Below are 20,980 nucleotides of genomic sequence, written 5' to 3'. Positions count from 1 at the left end.
AACTGGTGTTTTTGTGCTGGTTTTTGAGTCAAGTGAGTCTGTGTGTGGGCCCTTTAAGAGCAGGTTTTCCTTTCCCTGAAGTTCTATAGTTTTCCTGGGCATATTCCCTGTTGGTTTTCAAACCCAGGTGTTTTGGGATCTCATCTCTCTCACGCTGAATCTAAGGGCTGGGGTACCTAATGTGGGACTCGAATCCCCCGCTCCTCCAAGAAAAGGTCTGTACCTTAGAGATGTCTCCCAGCTGTGAAGCACTGCAGCTAGGGTGTGGTTTTTCCCTCAACAAGACTGTATCTCTGCCTCTTTCACCCTTCTCTGTGTCGTCCCTTGTCGTGGAGGTTCTTTTCATCCTGTTTCCAGATCTTTCTCAGAGGAAATTGTTTCACAGGTAGCTGCAGGTTTGCTGTGTCTCTGGGAGGAGGCAAGCTCAGGATCCTCCTGTGCCGCCATCTTCCAAACTCCAAAAGCTTTCCTCTTTCGTAACTGCTTTATTTTATGGTACTTTATTTCAAAGGGACAGTTCCAGAAAAACCAGATGACTTATTTACATGATCTTCACATACACTATCACATGTGAGATACAAAATAAGTATAAAACTGTACAATGCTGCTTTAATGTCTGTCATAGATCACTTCACCTTGCTAGGGTTCATGTAAAAATGAATTAAAGTGGCTAGGATATAATGAAATCCAAACCATTCAATTTGTAAACTCTTTAATAAATCCCCTTTCAGGAGAATATTTGTGAACATATCACTGTATACAGGAGAATTAAACTATTTTTAATGGTTTTAAATTAATGTAAATGGACATAGTCTCATATTTTCATTTGACTGAATCATGGTAGTACACCTTAGCATTTGATATAAGCTATGTCTTTATTCATACCATACAGTTAGGCTGAGACCACAAAGAAGCAATTGCTTTCAGTGCACGGCTCAAAAGAACAAGCTAGAGTATTAGCTTGATCTAAGAAATTCCTAAAAGGAAAATAAACCTGTAATTTGTAGCATTAAAATAGCCCAAGTCTTATGCCTCTGACTTTCAAACAATACTGTTTTTGCTGTTTTGCAGTAAGCATAAATCTTTCCCATTTTATTTTTTTTTGTGAGGAAGATCGGCCCTGAGCTAACATCTGCCAATCCTCTTTTTGCTGAGGAAGATTGGCCCTGGGCTAACATCCATGCCTGCCTTCCTCCGCTTTATATGGGACGCCACTACAACATGGCCTGACAAGCAGTGCATTGGTGCGTGCCCAGGATCCCAACTGGTGAACCCCGGGCCTCTGCAGCAGAGCGTGTGCACTTAACTGCTTGTGCCACCGGGCTGGCCCAATCTTTCCCATTTTAGACTGACATTTTTAACAATTCTTTACTAAGTGCTCGGTCTATCTTAAAAATTATATAATGCTTAATTTTCAAGTAAAATATCCTCAGAAACATCATTAACGAGTATTAAACTACACTGTTAGGCTATAGTAACTAAAATAGGCAGGTCAAGACTACAATCTGAAGTTCTAAAATAAATCCAGGCAAATCTGCCAATGTAGTATCTGATAAAGGTAGCATTTCAAAATAGTAGAGAAAAGACAGGCTACTGACTGGTTTTGTGACAGAGGCTAGCTATACAACAACAAAAAAAAGTTGACACTCTACTTCACTCCTTTATCAAAAAAAGTCTACTTGGTTAAATGAAATAAACCCATATAAACAAGAGAAATTACATTCTTAAGAGTGGAGTAGCCATTCCAAGCATGCAATAAAACCAGAGGCAACAAAGGAAAAGTGAGAAAACAAAGTCAAAAACAAATTACTGATGATTAAAGAGATGAAAACTACCACCACTGAAAACTCAATACACGATAATGAGCTCTCAAATAGCAGTACATATCTGGATTGATCACATCCCCAGAAGATAGCAGTTCATCTTTCAAAAAGGAGTCTGATGGCGTGGAGAGAAAAAAAAAAAGCCTCACTGATAGCTGTGAGGGGGTATCTGGGAATTGAAGAACAGACCACAATTTGCAAAACTGTACCAGGACTCACAAAACAGGAAAACTATGCTAACCCATGACATGTAAGACAAGCCATCTAAAGCCTCACTCTTGTAACACAGCTCATTTAGATCCACACGTTCCAAAACACAACAACTGACAAACTGATCCAATGGTAACTGCATGGAGTTGTGTGTTAAAGATAAGACCAGTGACTGTCCCAGCAACTTGACTGGTTTACAAATTCTGACCAAGCCCTGACAAGACCATTCTAGGACTAACTCTAGCTCCCTAAATCCTATAAAACTCTTCCTTGATTTACCCATTGTGACACATCCCCGTGGTTCTCCAATGTGTGCATTCTCTCTTACAGCAACAAGCTAATAAACTTAACTTTGTTCCTGTTTTTAAAAAAAAAAAAAAAAAAAATTTGAAGGAAACACAGATGAAAGATTAAAGGCTGATTTCTTTAATCTATAAAGAGCTTGTTCAGGTTATTGATTGCTGCCAACAAACTGCTCCAAACTACGTGGCATAAAATAACAACGGTTTTTTATTGTTAATGGATCCTGTGGATCCGGAATTCTTAAGTGCAGGGTGAGGATGGATTACCTCTGCTCCTTGATCTGTGGGGCTTCAGCTGAGAAGACCTGAAGGCTGGAGACAATTCAAGCCATCTTGGGGCTGGAATCATCTGAAGAGTCACTCATTCGTGTGTCCAGCAGTTCAGGCTGGCTGTTATCTGGGACCCCAGCTGGAAAAATAAGACCTACAGTCTCCTTGTGGATGCTTGGGCTTCCTTACAGCATAGTGGATAGATTCCAAAAATAAGTGCCCCTAGAGAAGGTGGAAGCCTTATCTTATGATCTAGACTTGGAATTCGTAAAGCATCAGCAAGCCTGACCAACTTCAAAGAGAGGAAATATAGACCCAACCTCTGAATGAGAAAGAGGGTCAAAGTCACGTTGTACAAATAGCATGTGGAACGGGAGATATTATTATGGCCATTCTTGGAAAATATAATCTGTCATAGAACTCTTATTTAAAAGCAAAAAACAAGCAACCAAATAAAATTTCTAATAGAAAAATGGGGGAAAAAACATGTGAACAAGCCATTCATCAAACAAAGGAATATAAATGAGCTATAAATATTTGAAAAATACTCAGCCTCACTTAGAATTAGAGAAAGTACATTAAACAGCAAGTTATTGCTTTTTAACTACCATATTGTCCATGATATGGGATAACCCACGTACCACCACTGAGCATATAAACTTAAACTGTTAGTTGTTTTTCTTGAAGTGACAGGCTTGCTTTCACGAAAGTCTATGCCAAATACCAAAGTGTGAATAACCATGTTTATCTGTCAGTTGTTCTTCCATGTTCAAACAGTGTTGCATGAAAAAGGCAGTTAATTCAGCTCACAACTCAATCACAAAAGTACTTTTCCTCAAGACAACCACTGTTAAAGAGAATATTCTCATTTTGACATAGAAAATATTTAAAAGATGTGTACTCAAGAGTGGAGATTTAATAAAATTAATAATTTGTACTACTTCATCAAGGACATTCTTAAATGAAATTGGCTTTAAAAAGCAAAACACTGCAAATATACGGTAGTGAAGAATATGATGACTACTAGTGTAGTTTGCTGCCACTGCCCTTAGTGATGTTGAAGCGCCAGCAGTTATACCCACCATTGGGTATCAAACATTGCTTTTGCACCACAGGTGGAAATGTTCACACAATGAAAAGGAAAATAATATCTTAGTATTATTATGAAATAATAATACTCTTGAAAGGGTTTCAGGAACCCCCAGTTGTCTCTGGACTACACCTTAAGAACTGCTGCTCAAGAGATGCAAGGGATGGAGATCCATTCAATGGAATGTCATCATACGCAGCTATTAAAAGAAATTATGTGAATCTAAATTTATGTACATGCTCATGTATTTGCTACATTTAAGAGGAATCAAGTAGCAAAATAGAATGTATAGAATTTCTAATTTGTGAACTATATACTGATGTTTATATACATAAATAATATGTTTGGAAAGATAGATATAATGTTAGGAAAGCCTAGTTTGGGGAAAAGGTGTTCCACATAATACAATAATTCCATATTTTTTAAATTAATATAGGTTACTTTTATAATTTTAAAAAATCTCTTCAAAATAGGAACTTCTCGTGTAAAACAATTCTTCGAAAAGGCTCCTTAATGTCCCCTCCCTTAAAAGACAGGCTCCTGGGGCTGCCCCGGGTGGCGTAGTGGTTAAGTTCACATGCTCCACTTCAGCGGCCCGGGTTTCGCTGGTTTTGGATCCTGGGCGCGGACCTACACCACTCGTCAAGCCACGCCATGGCAGCAACCCACATCTGGCACAGATGTTAGCTCAGGGCAAATATTTCTCAAGCAGGAAAAAAAAAAAAAAGATAGCCTCCTTATAAAAATGCAATTAGCATTACTGTTTGAGAAAAAAAAATAAGCAGAAGGGAAAAGCAGGAACGAAAGTAGGAAAAACTGCTAAGAAGACAACCTAATAGGGCTGGCCCAGTGGCTTAGCGGTTAAGTGCGCACGCTCCGCTGCTGGCGGCCCGGGTTCGGATCCCGAGCGCACACCGACGCACTGCTTCTCTGGCCATGCTGAGGCCACATCCCACATACAGCAACTAGAAGGATGTGCAACTATAACATACAACTATCTACTGGGGCTTTGGGGGGGCGGGTAAGGAGGGGGACTGGCAATAGATGTTAGCTCAGAGCTGGTCTTCCTCAGCAAGAGGAGGAGGACTAGCATGGATGTAAGCTTAGGGCTGATCTTCCACACACAAAAAAAAAAAAAAAAAAGAAGAAGACAGCCTAATAATGTTCACTGGAATGTTACCTAAGTTACTAAAAATAAGTTCTTCCAAACTAGACCATATTCTTCATTCATAAACATGAAGTGAACAGTGGTGAAGTTACTGAACTCTTCCTGATTAAGGTTTTTAGTATCAATTCAGGTAAATAATGAAGAAATAATGAGGCTGCCTGCTTGGTAATACTCAAGAACAATACTGATGTCACCAGGCAATTAACCTGAAATCTCAACTAAAAGCAAAAACTCAGAAGCCGTCACTTTATTTAGTTCCAAGGTCATTTTCAACAGAATTTTCTTTTCAAGTTTGATTACTATTATGTAGCCTACTGTGAAGGATCTTAACCTCTGGATCTCACACTATTTTTTGATTAACAGTTTAGCTCTATCATAGGAAGAAATGCTATCTCAGGAGGATGACTGGTTATCAATTTGTGTCTTTATTACACTCCGTTGGATTATTTCGTTCATTATTTCCTTACCTCTTGGATTGTTTTAATGTCACTTGCAACTCTTCAGTTTGTAAGAGCTGAATTACTCATTGCAATAGTGTATTTCTAAAATATAGGGTAAATTTAACATTGATTTTGAAAGTCTCACTTGTAAGGAAAGCTAGGTTCAATCTACAACTTTGAAATATTTATTATTTTTTATACAGCCAGCCTTAGGCAAAGTTATGTGTCCTAGGACAGACTTCTATGTTTCTGCCTCACCTGGAAATGAAGATAAGGATGTACTAACAGCAGTATAAGAGTCAGTCAAACTTAGAGATGAAGGTAGAATCTGAGCAAAGCATAGAGAAAACCAAGTAAATCGCCCATTTTAAGAAATTGGCTTTGTAATAAGCTAATGATATTGAATATTTTTAAAGAGTATGTATTATTGATTAATATACATCAGAAAATAAATTCCGTAGGCAGACATACCCACTAGCAGAGGAAATAGTGATTATAAAGATCAATGCTTTGCACATGGTGAGCGTTCAAAATTGTATGTGGAACAAATACTAAAGAAAAACTGTTCATTTTGAAGATGCTCCTCTATGCCATTGTGTGGAGGTCCAGAGAAGCAGTTGTGTAACTGCCACAGCAGTATTATTTGGTACTTGACTGAGAGTAAACAGAGAACTGCTTGTAAGAGAATGGAGGGGTGTAGGGTTTGCACACATTTTTAATATATTGGGCCTTAAGACAATCAGATTTGGATGAAAATATGTTAAGCGACAACCAACATATAAGTGAAAGCAAATAAGTGACATGGATAAAAATTACTTTAATAGTACAATTGCTTTCTTTGCAAAATGAGAAGCAATAATTTGTAATCACTGTTTCTCAAACTATTATTTTATACTAAAGTTTAAGAATTAAGTTTTAAAGATTTCTAGGAGGAGAGGAACAAAGACAAACTTTATCTACTTATAACGGTTTTATTAGATTTCAATAAAAACATTCACAATGAACAATTTGGATCTACCTAAGTTTCTTGTTAACAACCCAGCTTCTGAATAGGCTGGCTTTTTCCTATTATCAGTCTATTAAATTTAAAGATCACTATGTATCAATGGCTGAAGAAAAAACAAATCATCTCAGCAATTTTGAAAGGGAAAAAAACAATCAGATGGCAAGACATAAACTAACAAACATAAGTACTTCTATGTTAATGATTATGAAGTATTCAAGCCTACATTTTTGTAGTTTCATTCAAGCAGCATAAAAAATATCCAATAATATTATAAGATAAATCTGACAATTAGTATAAGTTTACAGGAGTCATCTATGATACTATAAGGGATTATGTGACTCCTTTGTAAATATTTCACATTGTTGCCAAGTAAAGAAAAACTAGAAGACAGGATGATATCTTCCATTATCATCAAAATAAAATTTGAAAACTTTACGAATTAAATAAGGATTAAATAAAACAATTATTTTCAATAGTAAAAATTTATTCCAAAAGATTATTTTACTAATGCGAAAATAAGAGGAACAGGTTTTTTTTTTTGCGATTGTTTAAAGATGCTGCTCTGCTGTCGGCATGCCTGCATTGTTTCTGATGACAAGTTTGCTATCATTCTTAGCTCTTTTCCTCTCTATATAATGGGTCTTTTTTCTTCCCTGATTTAAGATTTTCTCTTAAACACTGGATTTAAGTAGCAATTTGATTATGATGTGTCTTGATGTAGTCTTCTTGTTTCGCGTGCTTGGGTTCTCTGAGTTTCTCGGATCTGTGAGTTCAAAGATTTCACCCAAGTTGGAAACATTTTGGCCATTATTTCTTCAAATATTTCTTTTGTTCTCTCTTCTCCCATTTGGAGACTTCAACTACTTGCATATTAGGCTGCTTCAAGGTGTCCTATGGTTCTTCTCCCGCCCCACCCCAATCATTTTTTGTTTCATTTTGGATAGTTTCTAATGCTATGTCTTCAAGTTCATTAATCTTTTCTTCTGCCTACATTACTTACCTGTCTATAATACCTAATGTACATTAATCCCAGCACATACTGTAGTTTTTAATCCCTGGATGTTTGATTCAAATCTTTTAAAAATATCTTCCATGTCTCTACTTAAGATGCTCAATCTTTCCTCAAGCTTCTTAACATAGAGAACACAGTAATAAAAATTGTTTTACTGATCTTTTCTACCAATTCTACCATATGTATCTTTTCTTGGGTAGTTTTAATTGATTGATTTTTTCCCCCTAAGCATGGATCATATTTTCATGCTTCTTCACATGCCTGTAGGTTTTTATTGGATGCAGGCATTGTAAATTTTGCCCTGTTGGGTGTTAGAAATTTTTATATTTCTATAGTCTTGAGCTTTGTTCTATGATGTGGTTACTTTGCTTGGAAACAGTTTGATCCTTTCAGATTTTGCTTTTAAGCTTTGTTTGGCAGGGTCAGAGCAATACCTAATCTAGGGTGAATTTTCCTCCAATACAAGAGGTAACACACTCTGAGTCCTCTACCAACACTGTGAACTCTGAGGTTTCCACTCTGACAACAGGGACTTCTCCCGGCTCTCTGTCAGCTCAGAATGTTGTTCCCCTAATAAGCCTTTCTGGAGGGTCTTTCTCTGGCCTTGGGTCACTTCTGCACTGTATGTGCTGATTAGTACTCAATTGAGGACTCACAGGGGACCCTCTGAAGATCTCCAGAGTTCTATGTGAGCAGCTCCCTCTTCTCTGGTAACTCAAGCCACTTTGGCATCCTCAGACTTCCAGCTCCATCTCCTCAAGTCAGAGAGCCCACTGAGCTCCCTCCCTTCTCCCTGGACTCTCTCCAGGCAGTAAGCTGTGGCAATCAGAGGGCTCATTGTGTGTGTTTTCTGTTCCTCAGGGATCACTATCCTTCGTATTCTGATCTCAATATCTTAAAAAATGTTGTCTCCTGTATTTTGTCTGGTTTTCCAGTTATTTCAGGTGGAAGGATCATTTCAATCCCTGCATCTCCACCTTTGTCAGAGACAACTCTAATTTAAGAAATTCACAGTCTCACAACACAAAGGAAATTATATCTCTTGTCTAAAGTATACCTGATGTAGGGAAAGGCTTCTCTCCTTCATTTCCCCTCCACATTCCATCTTCAACTCTCTCTATCATCTCTACACAGCCAGCGCACATCTAGCATTGTACCTGGCATACAGCTCAATAAATGCTTGCTGAATGGATACTTTATTATTGGTTCAATAAACTAGATAAAATGTGAATTAACCTGAGAGTCATTCTCCTACTTTTAGGCCAGAGAGGTAAGAGGAAAGAAATCTTTGGTAACAGAATCTTTGGAAAGAGTGGCATGTGAAAAACAAGTAATCTTGCTACGGAAAACATGAATGATATACAAGAATAATTCTCAAGTAAATTGAAAAAAAAAAAAAAAAAAGGCAACGAGAATGAATCCAAGCTTCTCTTATCTTTGGGCACTACACCTCTGTCTCCCTGGGGCCCTCGGCCCAATTTTACTATTCCTCTCTGCAGCCTACATTTCATTTGCCTAGTAGTACTGAACCATTGTCTATGTATAATCCATTGGACAGATTTTAAAAAGATTTGGTTCTAAGTGCTTCAGTGTTCACTCACTACTCAAGACACATAAGGCTGATGGGCCAAGTAAAGCTAAGTGAAGGAGAACTAGGATGAGGAGACAACACAGTGTGAAACACCAAAGACATATACCTAAACCCTATGGGAGAGAGTGCTGGAATAGTCAAGAGATTATTTTGAATTAATCTTTTGTGAACCCCCCAAAAACCTCATAAAAGGTATATATACCCTCTCCCCCAAAATGTACATCCTCCCTCAAACCAGCATAAAATCTCAAAGTGTGTATAAACCTCCTCCAGAAATCAATCCACAGACTGAATCCCAGGTAAGAATTTCTGCCTAAATAAGTGCACCACTGATCCTAATATTTACCTCCTAGACCTTCTCAGTGAATGGTCCTGACACTAGTGTCCCTGGATGACCCCAAACCCAAATATACACTTGACATTTTCCCAAGTCTTCATGTATACATTGTTATTAAGTACAACCTTATTTTTAAGCACTGATACTTATATACATTGAAACATTTTTTTTGAGAATAGGTGTGATATAAATATACACAATCTTAAAAATCTCATTTCTATGTATCACATTATTTTTAGCACTTATACTAATTACTTACACCAATTAATACTAAATATTGCCATTCACTCAAAATATTGCTTTGCTTACAGAATATAAATTCAGTTTTTACAAGAAAGACGACCTATAGGTTGCACTTTCAAAGAACAAAAAGCTTGAAAATAGAAAACTAAAATCCACATGTAACAACTTCACTGAATAATCAGGTTAACATTAACAGTATTTTGGAGTGTTTCCTTGATTCTATATAAAGACTGTCAATATCATTGACCAGGAGAAGCAGGATAGATCCTGCTAGGACTGATCAGCTACAAAGTCAACTAAGAAAATTATGCCTGTGTGCTGCTATTTTACTTTCCCACTGGTACTAACAAGCTTCAAGATGAGGAAAAACGTAGTGAATCCTGGTTTGTTTTGAAAATGGAAGGAGGAGAGAATTCTGTAGTCTTAAGTTAGAGGGAAACAGATCCAATGACACAACACTCACCAATTTGAATACACCTATCCAAGGACCCAAAGAAAATAGTGGTACCTTCTAGAGTGAATCTCCAATTGAAAGGTAAAACAGAGAAAAAAGTTCAGTTGTCTGCTTGTATATACTACTGGCTAACAGATTTTTTAAGGTGCTTTGAAAATTATAAATGAAAAAGAATACCCATATTTAAAGAAACACTAAAATGTAACACAAGAAATTTTTATTGAACAAAGTTTTACTGAATCCTATTTGCATATCACTGTCTGAAGCTCTATTCAGCTATATATTCAAAGATAAATGAGACATGGTTCCTAATCTCAAGGAGATCACAGTAGATTTGAGTTGCTAAGTTACATAAAACAGAAGGTGGTACAGGCAGTGAAAACATACAGAGAAGATGCTACATAAGTCCAGGAGAGGGAGAGATTACTTCTGTAACTGGGCACGGGTGGGAAGGGTGATCAGTGAGGGAAAGGATGCCTCATGAGAAAAACGGCAAATGAGTAAGCTGAGTGGAGAGAAAGGATAAAGAGGCTACTCCAGGTGGAAGAACTAGTTTGGGCTCTGTAACAGAGGCAGGAAACATCTGATACGTGTGGAGACAAGTCGTCTGGTTTAGGAGACGGGGCGGGGGACGGGGGGGGGATGATGCAAGACAAGGATGAAAAGGCTGGTTGGAATCAGACTGTAGAGGTCTGTAAACATGGTCAAGGAGTTTAATTCTTATTGTAGTTGTTCTCAGCCCTAGCTGTACACCAAAATAACATGTGGAGCTTTTAAGAAATATGTATGCCTAACTCCCAGGCTAAGAAATCGAGTAGGTCTGAAGTGGGGAGGCAAAGGCTATGGTTTGTCCAAAGGTAAAAACAACAAAGAAACAGTGAAATCTAGGTAATAAGAGAGGAAAGTGATTGTGAAAATAAGGACATATTCTGGGGCTCCAGATAAAGGTACAAGACAGATTTACCAGGAAAAAAGGAATGGTTAGTAAGGAAGGAGAGGTTGTGATGAGAGAGAAATACATTAGCACTCAGGATTTTGTACGAGGTCAAGATGTAGCATGAGAGGAGAGGTGAAAAATGTAACGGAACTGGGCAAGTTGAGAAAAAGCAATAAGAAAGGTCTCTAAACTCATAACCAGTGTGACATTGCATGCAAGCTGAAGACTAAAGAGTATTTTCAACAATTCTATAATTTACCTTGATTACTGAATGTGATAAGGCGAAGATTCTCAAAAGGCAGTTCAGAAACCACCAATAAGATGATGGATTAATCTCATATTACTATTTGTAAAATAAAAATGCCTTTTGTGCATGAATTTCAAAATTATTGATATTTAAGAAAAACACACTACCTTATTAGTTACAACTAAATTCAATTCTTTCTACTAGTTCAGTTAAATTTTTCCAGAGGCAAATGGGAGCAGGCAGAAGAATCATCCTACTGGTTCTCAGCGATCAAAATCATTCAGGGAGAATTTACAACTTCCCACCCCAAACCGCTACCATAGGTGCCCTGATGACAATATTATATTTGGACTAAAAGTTTACAAAACAACACTACAGAATATTTTCAACTGATAATAGGGTGACTTTCCCTCTGACAGTGTATTCTAAATTCTACTAAGTAAAGTTGGAGGAAAGCTGCTGGATTTAAAAGTTAGGCAAATAAAAGTTTTCAGGGAGAGTTGATGAGAGAAGGAGATGGGGAAGGGGGAGAAAGGAGGGGGAGGGGGAGGCAGTCTAACTGCTCTCAGAAAGGGAAGATGTTAGCTACCTGTAGGCTCAGATTTTCAGACAATTTCATCCCAAAATGCAGCACTTTTGTCCCTCCCTGATCCAGTGCTATATTTGGCAATAGCAGCATAGGAGACAATATTCACTTTAAGGCAAAGCACAAGGCATGCTCAGAATTTATTATATTTGCCATGAGACTTGGGATCTGGCTATGAATTTATCAAATAAAATGCAACCTAACCTAACATACAATCAATTTGCTTAGACATGCTATTGCCAAAGCAGAAGACTGTGACGCCAAGTTTGCTGCTGCCACAGCCTACGCATAACTAGTTGCATTCAAAATCTAGCTCAGTTAGGCTGCAAACTGTCTGCCCTATATAAAGTGCAAGTTAAAATTTAAAACTCTGATAGCCAGATAAATATTTGAGCCTATCAAAAGCTAAAGACTTTATTATAAACCAGTGAAAATTCACCTGCAGAGCTCACCTGCTGAACTGCCACTTAAAAGTAAAGTACAACATGTTAAAATTACATTTTCAGTAGTTTGTAATATGCCATAAATGTTTTCAATTCTAATCTACCTCTTGAGATAGACAATGGAAAAATATTTTATATTCATGTACTAGATATAAGATAGTTCTAAATTTTTCTTCTGAACTACATTAAGATATATTCTCATATGTTTATATGAAAGATGAAAAATAGATCAAATTCATTGCAACTATAAATGATCTTGCTAACTGTTAAAACAGTTCCCAAAATCCTATTTCTACTGAAAAAAATAAGTCAAATAGAAGGCTGGCGAAGATGCAAAACACTAGAAAAAGAGAAGTTATTGTCACTGAATTGAGAGGGGCAAACTCCAGCTACACTCTTTAATTGATTTATTAAAATGCAGTAAAAAAAATATTTCTAGTACCAATATATATAAAACTTCCAAATTTTATGAACATGCTACAAACTTAGAAAACTATGGCGGTATTTATTACTTAATCTAAATCTTCATAAGCTTAACAATACACGACTTTGTTATACACACATATGTAATTTCTTTAGACTGTAAGCTCCATTCCATTGGGGCTTTATCTGTTTTGTTCACTGCCATATCCTTAATGCCAAGTGTCTGGCATGTAACAGGCACTCAGTAAGTACATAAAATACTTAAAACTTAAATACTTAAACTTAAATATAATAAATACTCAACGTTATTCACAAAAAGATTACCATCTTTGTGAATTATCATTAACATTCTCCCTCGTCTTTGTCACTGAAGGTCATTCAAAGTTTTGTCATTTATCATTCAAGGTCATTTCTCCAGCTCTCAGTTATAGTTTGTTCAATAACTGCAAACTAAATTTAATTATTAAAGTAAGGCAAACCCACAAAATAATAAACTACTTGTTTCTTAGCCATGTCTATCACAAGGACATGACAAACTATACTTACTCCACAGCTCTAATTCCAATTCCACTGACTTGTGGTAGCTGAGCTGTGTTATAAGGTGGTGTATTTTCCCCCCAAACATGTAGGCCCCTATACATTCTGCAGTTTGTGGGATTCCTCGAAATATTCTAGAAAAGCTACAGAAATTTTAGAAATTAAAATTGCAGAGACTGCACTAGGCTAGGAGGCAAGAAAGCTCGGCTCTAATCTTGATCTTTACTTAAATCTGTAACTCTAAGCCAAGGGGTAACTTCTCTGTGCCTTGGTTTTCTCATCTGTACCTGGCCATAAAACTATTATGGCGGTAAATAAGACGAGATCCTAAAAAATGCTTTGGAAAAATAGACAATGTTATATATATATAAGGTATACTTCAAAGCATATAAATGATGTTTAGATAGACCATTATTTGTGCTAGTACTTCTACCAGTACAAATAAATGAGAAGTTAGTGTAGTTTTATTAATGTGTAAAATTATTTATATTGCCATATCAATTAAAGCATCTAATAAGTATATAAAACTAGATTATTATTTATAGAAGCAGATTATCAAAATATTTCTAGAGCTTAAACTGAGAAATATGTAACAGAAAAGAATGATCAGAAATACCTCATTAGCACAGCTTTACTTACCATATCAAATGTTTCATTAATGCTTTCTTAGCAGGTACCATAAAGTCACCAGAAAGCATTAATATGCTCAGAAACTTAAATTTGGAAAATACAACTGATAAATGCCTAGTAAGTCACATGTCACAAGAAAAGAAATTATAAGCAACTTAAAGTGTTACTGCATAACCTTAATTCTTTATAGAAAAGGTTATGAAATTATCCTTCTACTATTAGAGTATACCAGACAGAGAGGGAACTTAGAAATGAAGTGAAATGCTGGAGCTGCATTCGATCTTGTAAGTGTTAGCTTCCCCAAAATGGATACTGCAGGATAGAGAGGAGCTGGATTAAAAAGGACAAGATCAAAAGTCTGGACAGCTTAACAGCTTTCTTGAACAGAAATTTCATCCTTACCTAAGATGAAATATAGAGAATTCTCATAAACCTATGGAAAATTATTTGGCACATTTGATACAATATTAATCATTCACTTTTCTATATTACAACCACCAGTGCTGTCCTCTATGAAAGGAGCAGACACTACATTTTAGGGAGCACTTGAATACAACAATGACAGTAAGTAAATCAAACCTTCATTTCTGTAATCTTAAAACTGAGCAGCTATACCCTTTCTTCCTAGTAAATAAACAATTTCAGTTTAAAATGAAAAAAATCTTTGATGCTGGATTGGTTTTTCTTTTAAATAGTAATTCACAATCATCTACCAGCAAAGACTTTCCTTTTAAATTACAACCAAAACACATTTATAGTTCTCAAAAAATTTCTAATGTTAAAGACATCACAGTAAAGAATGATGATACAATTACTGAAAGAAAATACATAATTTATACTTGTAACTCTGAAGATAGAGTGAAACTAATTTTGTTTGTTTAAAGTTATTGAAAAATTAGCACTATTTTCATAATTAGATTTATTCAATGCTAAAACACATAATCCCAGCTTTAATCATAAACACTGTAGTATCATCAGCATAAGACCAAGATTTAAGCCTTAGGCATTGGAAATCTTGGTCGAAATGACAATATAAATCTACCATCAAGTAACTACTGTGATGACTAACTTTAACTGAAAAATAATGGTTGTTCTATAAACCAATACTACCTATAATCAGAACAAAAATGATAAGATAACCAGCTCTCAAATAAAATTTAGGATCACAAAACTGAATCAAGGAACTTCGTTATTTCTAAAACTATGTTCTTATACTGCTCTTCGAGATAACATTTCACTTATCTTCAAAATAAAGTTAGAATTAAAATTACTACTACCTGATGTTACCGAGGATTCTATATAGAATGAAAAATAGATTTGGGTAAATTAATTGGCTAAGGGTAGACCTACCAGACTAATTGACGTTTAAAAAGTGTGCACAAAAGCTGATGACTCAATGGGAGCAGAATACCTATTATTCATTTACAAGTTCAGAATCTCATGAAGAAATACGTTATCACATTTTTCTATAACACCAATGACATAATCAATGCTTAAAAAAAAGTGGAGGTGACAGTGGGGGAAAGACAAACTGTTAGGTTATACCAAAAAGGCTAGCATCACTCTAAGTGAAGAAAACACATTTTCCACGTATTTAGGATACCACTTAGCAGTCTCATTTCAGGGGAGACATACTTTCAGAGTTATACTCACAATTGAATACTTGACTAGAACATTATATACTGGGGAAGGAAAGGAATAATATTAAGAGCTAAAAAAAATCAAATCATTTTTCAGCTCACAGGTCCTGGGGAATCCACTAATCCAATTCCCTCCCTTTATTTCTCAGATGAGATAACAGCTTTCAAGAGAGAAGGTGACTTGCTCAAGGTCACAATTAACAGCACAAACAGGACTAGAATTCGGGTCTTAATGATTTCTTGGATATTGTCCTTTCCTCTACACTAGCTGCTAGAGAGAGGATATCTAGCATAAAAGCAAAGTAAAATGGATTAAACTCAAATACGGTTTAAAAAAGGCTGTCAGCGCAGTGTAGTGTTAGTTATACCTGAGAATGAAGCCCTTGAGGGCTAATGTGATTAATTCATGGACTGACTATCATGAGCAGACTAAAATAGTACAGATAGCTAACACTTAAGAGTAATTACTAGGTGTTCAGCATTATCCTATGACCATTTCATATATTAATTAACTTATCTTACTTTTGAGGCAGATATTGTTCTCATTTTGAAAAGGAAAAAAGAAGGCATAATGAAGTTAATAACTGGTGAGGCCAGGAGACTTGAAGAGATTACAAGAGAAAAGAGAGGAAAGTTTATTTATGTATCTATTTTATATTCATGTATCAAAGTAAGTATTTAAAAACTCAAGATCATAAATAATTCTAAAGGCAAGATATTTTAGATATTTCCTATTTTTTGTTCCTTTTTCTTATCAGATTTCTGTAGCGAGAATGGTTTTCAAAACAATTTAGCAGTTAATTTAAAGGCATTTTTATAAAGGCCTGTAATATATCTCAGAAAAAGTTCATTGTGAAGATCCATGAAATAACAGAGAATGAAGCAATTTCAGTAAATCTCCTCAAAAAAGAAGAATTAGCATTACAACTTAAATAAGGTTTGAGAGTCACGTTCTCCATATGTAAAAGAGTAAAACCCTCTGCTCTGCTAAGACAAGAAACGATTATTTCAGATCAAGAGTTAAACTCAACTTCCCGTACAATTTATCTGTTTTAGAAGTACACTCCAAATTTCAAAACTCAGTTAGCTATATTAACTCTGCAACAAAGGATGGCTAGATGGCTAGATGGATGGATGAATGGACCAACAGATATTTTCAAACCTACAGAATATGATGATGCTATATGGTTCTCCCAAATTTTTAGAGGCTACTTTTGTAACTTACCATCTTTTTCCTCTTATCCTGTTCTGTGGGTGGTTCCTCATCTTCTGTTACTTTTGGTTCTTCAAGATGAGACATCAACATACAGCTATAGTTTAAAAAAAAATGTTTTAAATAAATATAAAATGTCTGTAACATACTAAAAACCCTCCAAATCAATGAGAACATTAATGTTTCTATATACCAAAATGTAAGGAACAGACTAAACTAGATTTATAATTTAAAAAAATTTTTAACTAAAAAATATCTCACTTTAAAAAGCACCACACCAAAAAATTTTAGACCATTTTCCCTGAGCATTTAAGGTAGTAAATTATAAGAAATTTATTTATAGGCAACTTTTGAATCATACATCACTTGACAAAACAAGGTGTACCCTCCATACCTGTCTAAAAAATGATACAAACATTTAAAATCAATACTTCTTTTACCACTAATCTTCATATGCCTGCAGATTACTATACATGTTTCATAACAGTAGCAACAATTTAAACAATAACTTCATTAAAACACTATTGATTATGTAACAATCTACTTTGTGCTCCAAATGACATTACTATGCTACGAGGAACTAGTCCCTGAGAGCACTTGTACCTGCAAGACAGTTATAAATCATTTTATTTTGATTATCTGCATCACTGCTCTTCACCATTAGCAGAGATAATAGAAAAACAGATTCCTATTCAGTCAACACTGGTTCCAGGGAGACAAGAAATGAATATTGTCTAGAGAATAAAGTTGATGGAATAAACCTCCCTGTTTCCTAATTTAGAACAGAATTCAGTAATTTATGAGAGTCATAGGTTCCCAACCTGTGGCAAAGAGAGTTTGGTTTCTCTTACGCTTTGTAGCAAGTACAGGTGAAGGACAATTCCCTACTAAGCTGTGTAAATAGCTTAGTATATATATAGTATATATATAGTATATATATATATAGTATATATATATATATATATATAGTATATATAATCAATGCTTAAAAAAAAGTGGAGGTGACAGTGGGGGAAAGACAAACTGTTAGGTTATACCAAAAAGGCTAGCATCACTCTAAGTGAAGAAAACACATTTTCCACGTATTTAGGATACCACTTAGCAGTCTCATTTCAGGGGAGACATACTTTCAGAGTTATACTCACAATTGAATACTTGACTAGAACATTATATATTGGGGAAGGAAAGGAATAATATTAAGAGCTAAAAAAAATCAAATCATTTTTCAGCTCACAGGTCCTGGGGAATCCACTAATCCAATTCCCTCCCTTTATTTCTCAGATGAGATAACAGCTTTCAAGAGAGAAGGTGACTTGCTCAAGGTCACAATTAACAGCACAAACAGGACTAGAATTCGGGTCTTAATGATTTCTTGGATATTGTCCTTTCCTCTACACTAGCTGCTAGAGAGAGGATATCTAGCATAAAAGCAAAGTAAAATGGATTAAACTCAAATACGGTTTAAAAAAGGCTGTCAGCGCAGTGTAGTGTTAGTTATACCTGAGAATGAAGCCCTTGAGGGCTAATGTGATTAATTCATGGACTGACTATCATGAGCAGACTAAAATTAATTTAATTAAGGGTTAACGACAGATGCTGACACCAAAAGCTTGATCAGGCTCACTCTTGCAAGACACACGAGTGTCCTTTCCCCTCTATTCTCTCCCATTAAAAAACAACTTTTGGAACAACTCCCTCTGACCCAGTCAGTGCACACTGGTGGCATCAAACAGTGAGAACCTTAAACTGGAAATCAGAAGCCCTGAAACACAGCAAGAGCTCAATCCCTAACTCATTGCACGGCCTTGGCCTCTTGGAGCTGCAATGCTTTCGTCCACCACAACATAAAATGATATGACACAACCGGTAGGCCAAGGGACTCTGCTACAAAGTGCGAAAATTATAGCACTATTATCTCAACCCAAAAGCTATTTAATAAAGTGAAATACCTAGAAAAAGTCTAGATCCCAGTTTGTATTTTAGAACTGAATAATAAGATGGGGTTCCTTCACACCAGCTATTTTATGTCTGCTGCAGACTTGAATTCTAACTGCCATGAATCTGGATCTCCATGGAAGAATATTTTATTCTGCACCAAATTATTTCACTGCACCAAAATCTGTTAACTTACTTGTACAGTAAGAACACTCTGTTCTCCCTTCCCTAAGTTAAAAGATTTATCACATTAATAATGGAGTATATTCTGAATATAAATATACACACACACATTTTTTTTTCCACTGACCAAAAATTACCCAGAGGGCAGAATATTTTTGTTTTGCAATATTGCAAATTGCATTCCTTTGGGTCTCTGGAAGGTGGAAAGTGAAAAAAAAAGAAAAATTAGACTGAGAAGTCCAAAGCTGAAATTCTCTCCTGCAGGAAAATCTCCAATTAAAAGTCAAATCTTACTTTGATGACAAAGATTCAAGATAGGGAATCATGTTTCACATAAAAGGCATGGTAAGAATTAATAGATTTCTAATAAGCTAAAAATGTGTGGGTTGTGAATATAATAATAGCAATAAAATAATAACAACAGTTGAAAATAGGGACAACTAACATGCAAACACAGGCAGCCACCCCTCACATTCTACAGCCACTCACTGAATAGATCCAGGCACTCTAGCTTGCTGAGTCAGAATCTTTCCCAGCAAGAAACTGCAAGCAGCCACACACAACCAACAGTGTCACCAAGCAACATGAAACCTCTTAAACCATTTCTCATTTAAAAAGTACTTGCTACAACACTTTCCATTTAATCTACACAAACTCACTTCTGAATGTTACAATACAACGAGAACTGACAACATTATTCAATTAGTCAATTATACAGGCAATAATGTCAGAATCAGAGAACCAAGGTTTCTTCTGGTATTCTCTATTCCATTCTGAAGAGCCGTCTAGTGGGTCAATGTATCAAGTGACGTAGAAAAAAATGCTTTTAAAAGCCTAAATACTACTTTTGTCTCAAATAAAACACTTCCTTTATGGCTGGTATGTTCTACACTCTCTAGCTATAAAAAACCACAATTTATGAGTCTTTTTCTAATAAATTTTAGTGCCTCTAAGCTCCCTAAAATGCTGGCTAAATTCTTACTTCCTTTTTACTTCCCAAACTTTGGCACAGGGTCGCCAATCTCTTTTCTCAATGTGCCTAACAACAAAATATTTAGGAAAAAAAGGGAAACATTCTAGCCAAAGACAAGCAGAGGCAAATCTCTAGCCTCATTAATATATTTTCCTGGTTTAATGAAATAAGAACTCTACTAACTAAAACACAAACATAAAAAAAAAACCAGATTTGTAAACTCTCAAAATGGGACTCTTCTTTCTTCTAAATGGATTCATGTTCTATACTATTTTAATAATAGCCAACTGTTGACTATTTATCCTGGAAGATAAACTATTCTAAGTAAAATAAAAACCGAGATCATCATAACAGCAAATAAAAACCCATTTCCATTTTTTACCAAACAAAATCTTACATTAAATTTTAAAATGCCTACAAGAACATAGTTATGACGACATATTAAAGGGCAATAATTAGCATAGGCTGTTAGGCATAAGCACACGTAGTTTTTAAAATTGTGTGTGTGTCATATGTCACCCAAACTACAAACACCTGTCAACCTTTTCCAGCCACACCCACTTGTCATCAATTCTTGCCAATCCTCCCTCCAAAATCTACCTCAAATTCCTATCATCATTACTCATTAAGAGTAGAACAACTACCTAAAGGGTTCCCCCACCTCCCATGCAGTAGATTCTCAATTTTTAGAGTGCATATGAATCATCCAGGGTTCCTGTTTACAATGCAAGTTCTATTATCCTACTCCCAAAGATTCTGATATAACGGCTCTGGACGGGGAAGGGGGGAATCTGCATTTTTAACAAGCATCCCAGGTTGTTACACTGATGTAAGACAACTCACTGTGAGCCTCTCTACGTCTCCCAGTCATTCTCCACAAGGCATCAAGGTGACCTTTCTGAAGCATAAATCTGATCATGTCACTTTCATGTTTTAAAATTGCCAATGGATCCCCACTGACTACACAAAACAGTCGAAAATCGTTTGCATTTCACACAGGTTACTTTACTAGTTGGCTCCAAACTGGTCCCCATTTCCCCTTCTGGGCTGTGAGCTCTTTCAGGACAGAGCTGCAGCTGCTTCTGCACATGGCACAATGCCTGGCATAACCAAGTCTGAATAAAGTGATGATCTGTCAACAAGGCTTCTTTATTGTGATTAATTTTGTGTGTCAACTTGACTGGACCATGGGCTGCCAAGATATTTGGTTATGTATTATTCTAGGTGTTTCTGGATGAGACTAACATCTGAATCTGTACACTGAGTAAGGCAGATTGCCCTCCCCAA

The 20,980-nt window shown here is 36.0% G+C and overlaps 1 protein-coding gene across 3 annotated transcripts in view; it reads right to left on the bottom strand.

Annotated features, from left to right (window-relative positions):
- IPO11 (importin 11) overlaps positions 1-20,980 on the bottom strand; it is a 220,664-nt gene that overhangs the window by 24,400 nt on the left and 175,284 nt on the right. For all 3 annotated transcript variants that reach the window (XM_087443318.1, XM_087443317.1, XM_087443319.1), the window contains one exon: positions 16,615-16,699. In XM_087443318.1, the coding sequence (XP_087299444.1) occupies positions 16,615-16,699 (85 nt within the window). The remainder of the gene's footprint in view (positions 1-16,614; positions 16,700-20,980) is intronic.

Source organism: Ceratotherium simum, chromosome 18 (genome assembly GCF_057802395.1).
Source record: "Ceratotherium simum simum isolate JZ-2026a chromosome 18, ASM5780239v1, whole genome shotgun sequence".
Classification (NCBI taxonomy): domain Eukaryota; kingdom Metazoa; phylum Chordata; class Mammalia; order Perissodactyla; family Rhinocerotidae; genus Ceratotherium; species Ceratotherium simum.
This window is presented reverse-complemented; position numbering and strand designations above follow the sequence as displayed.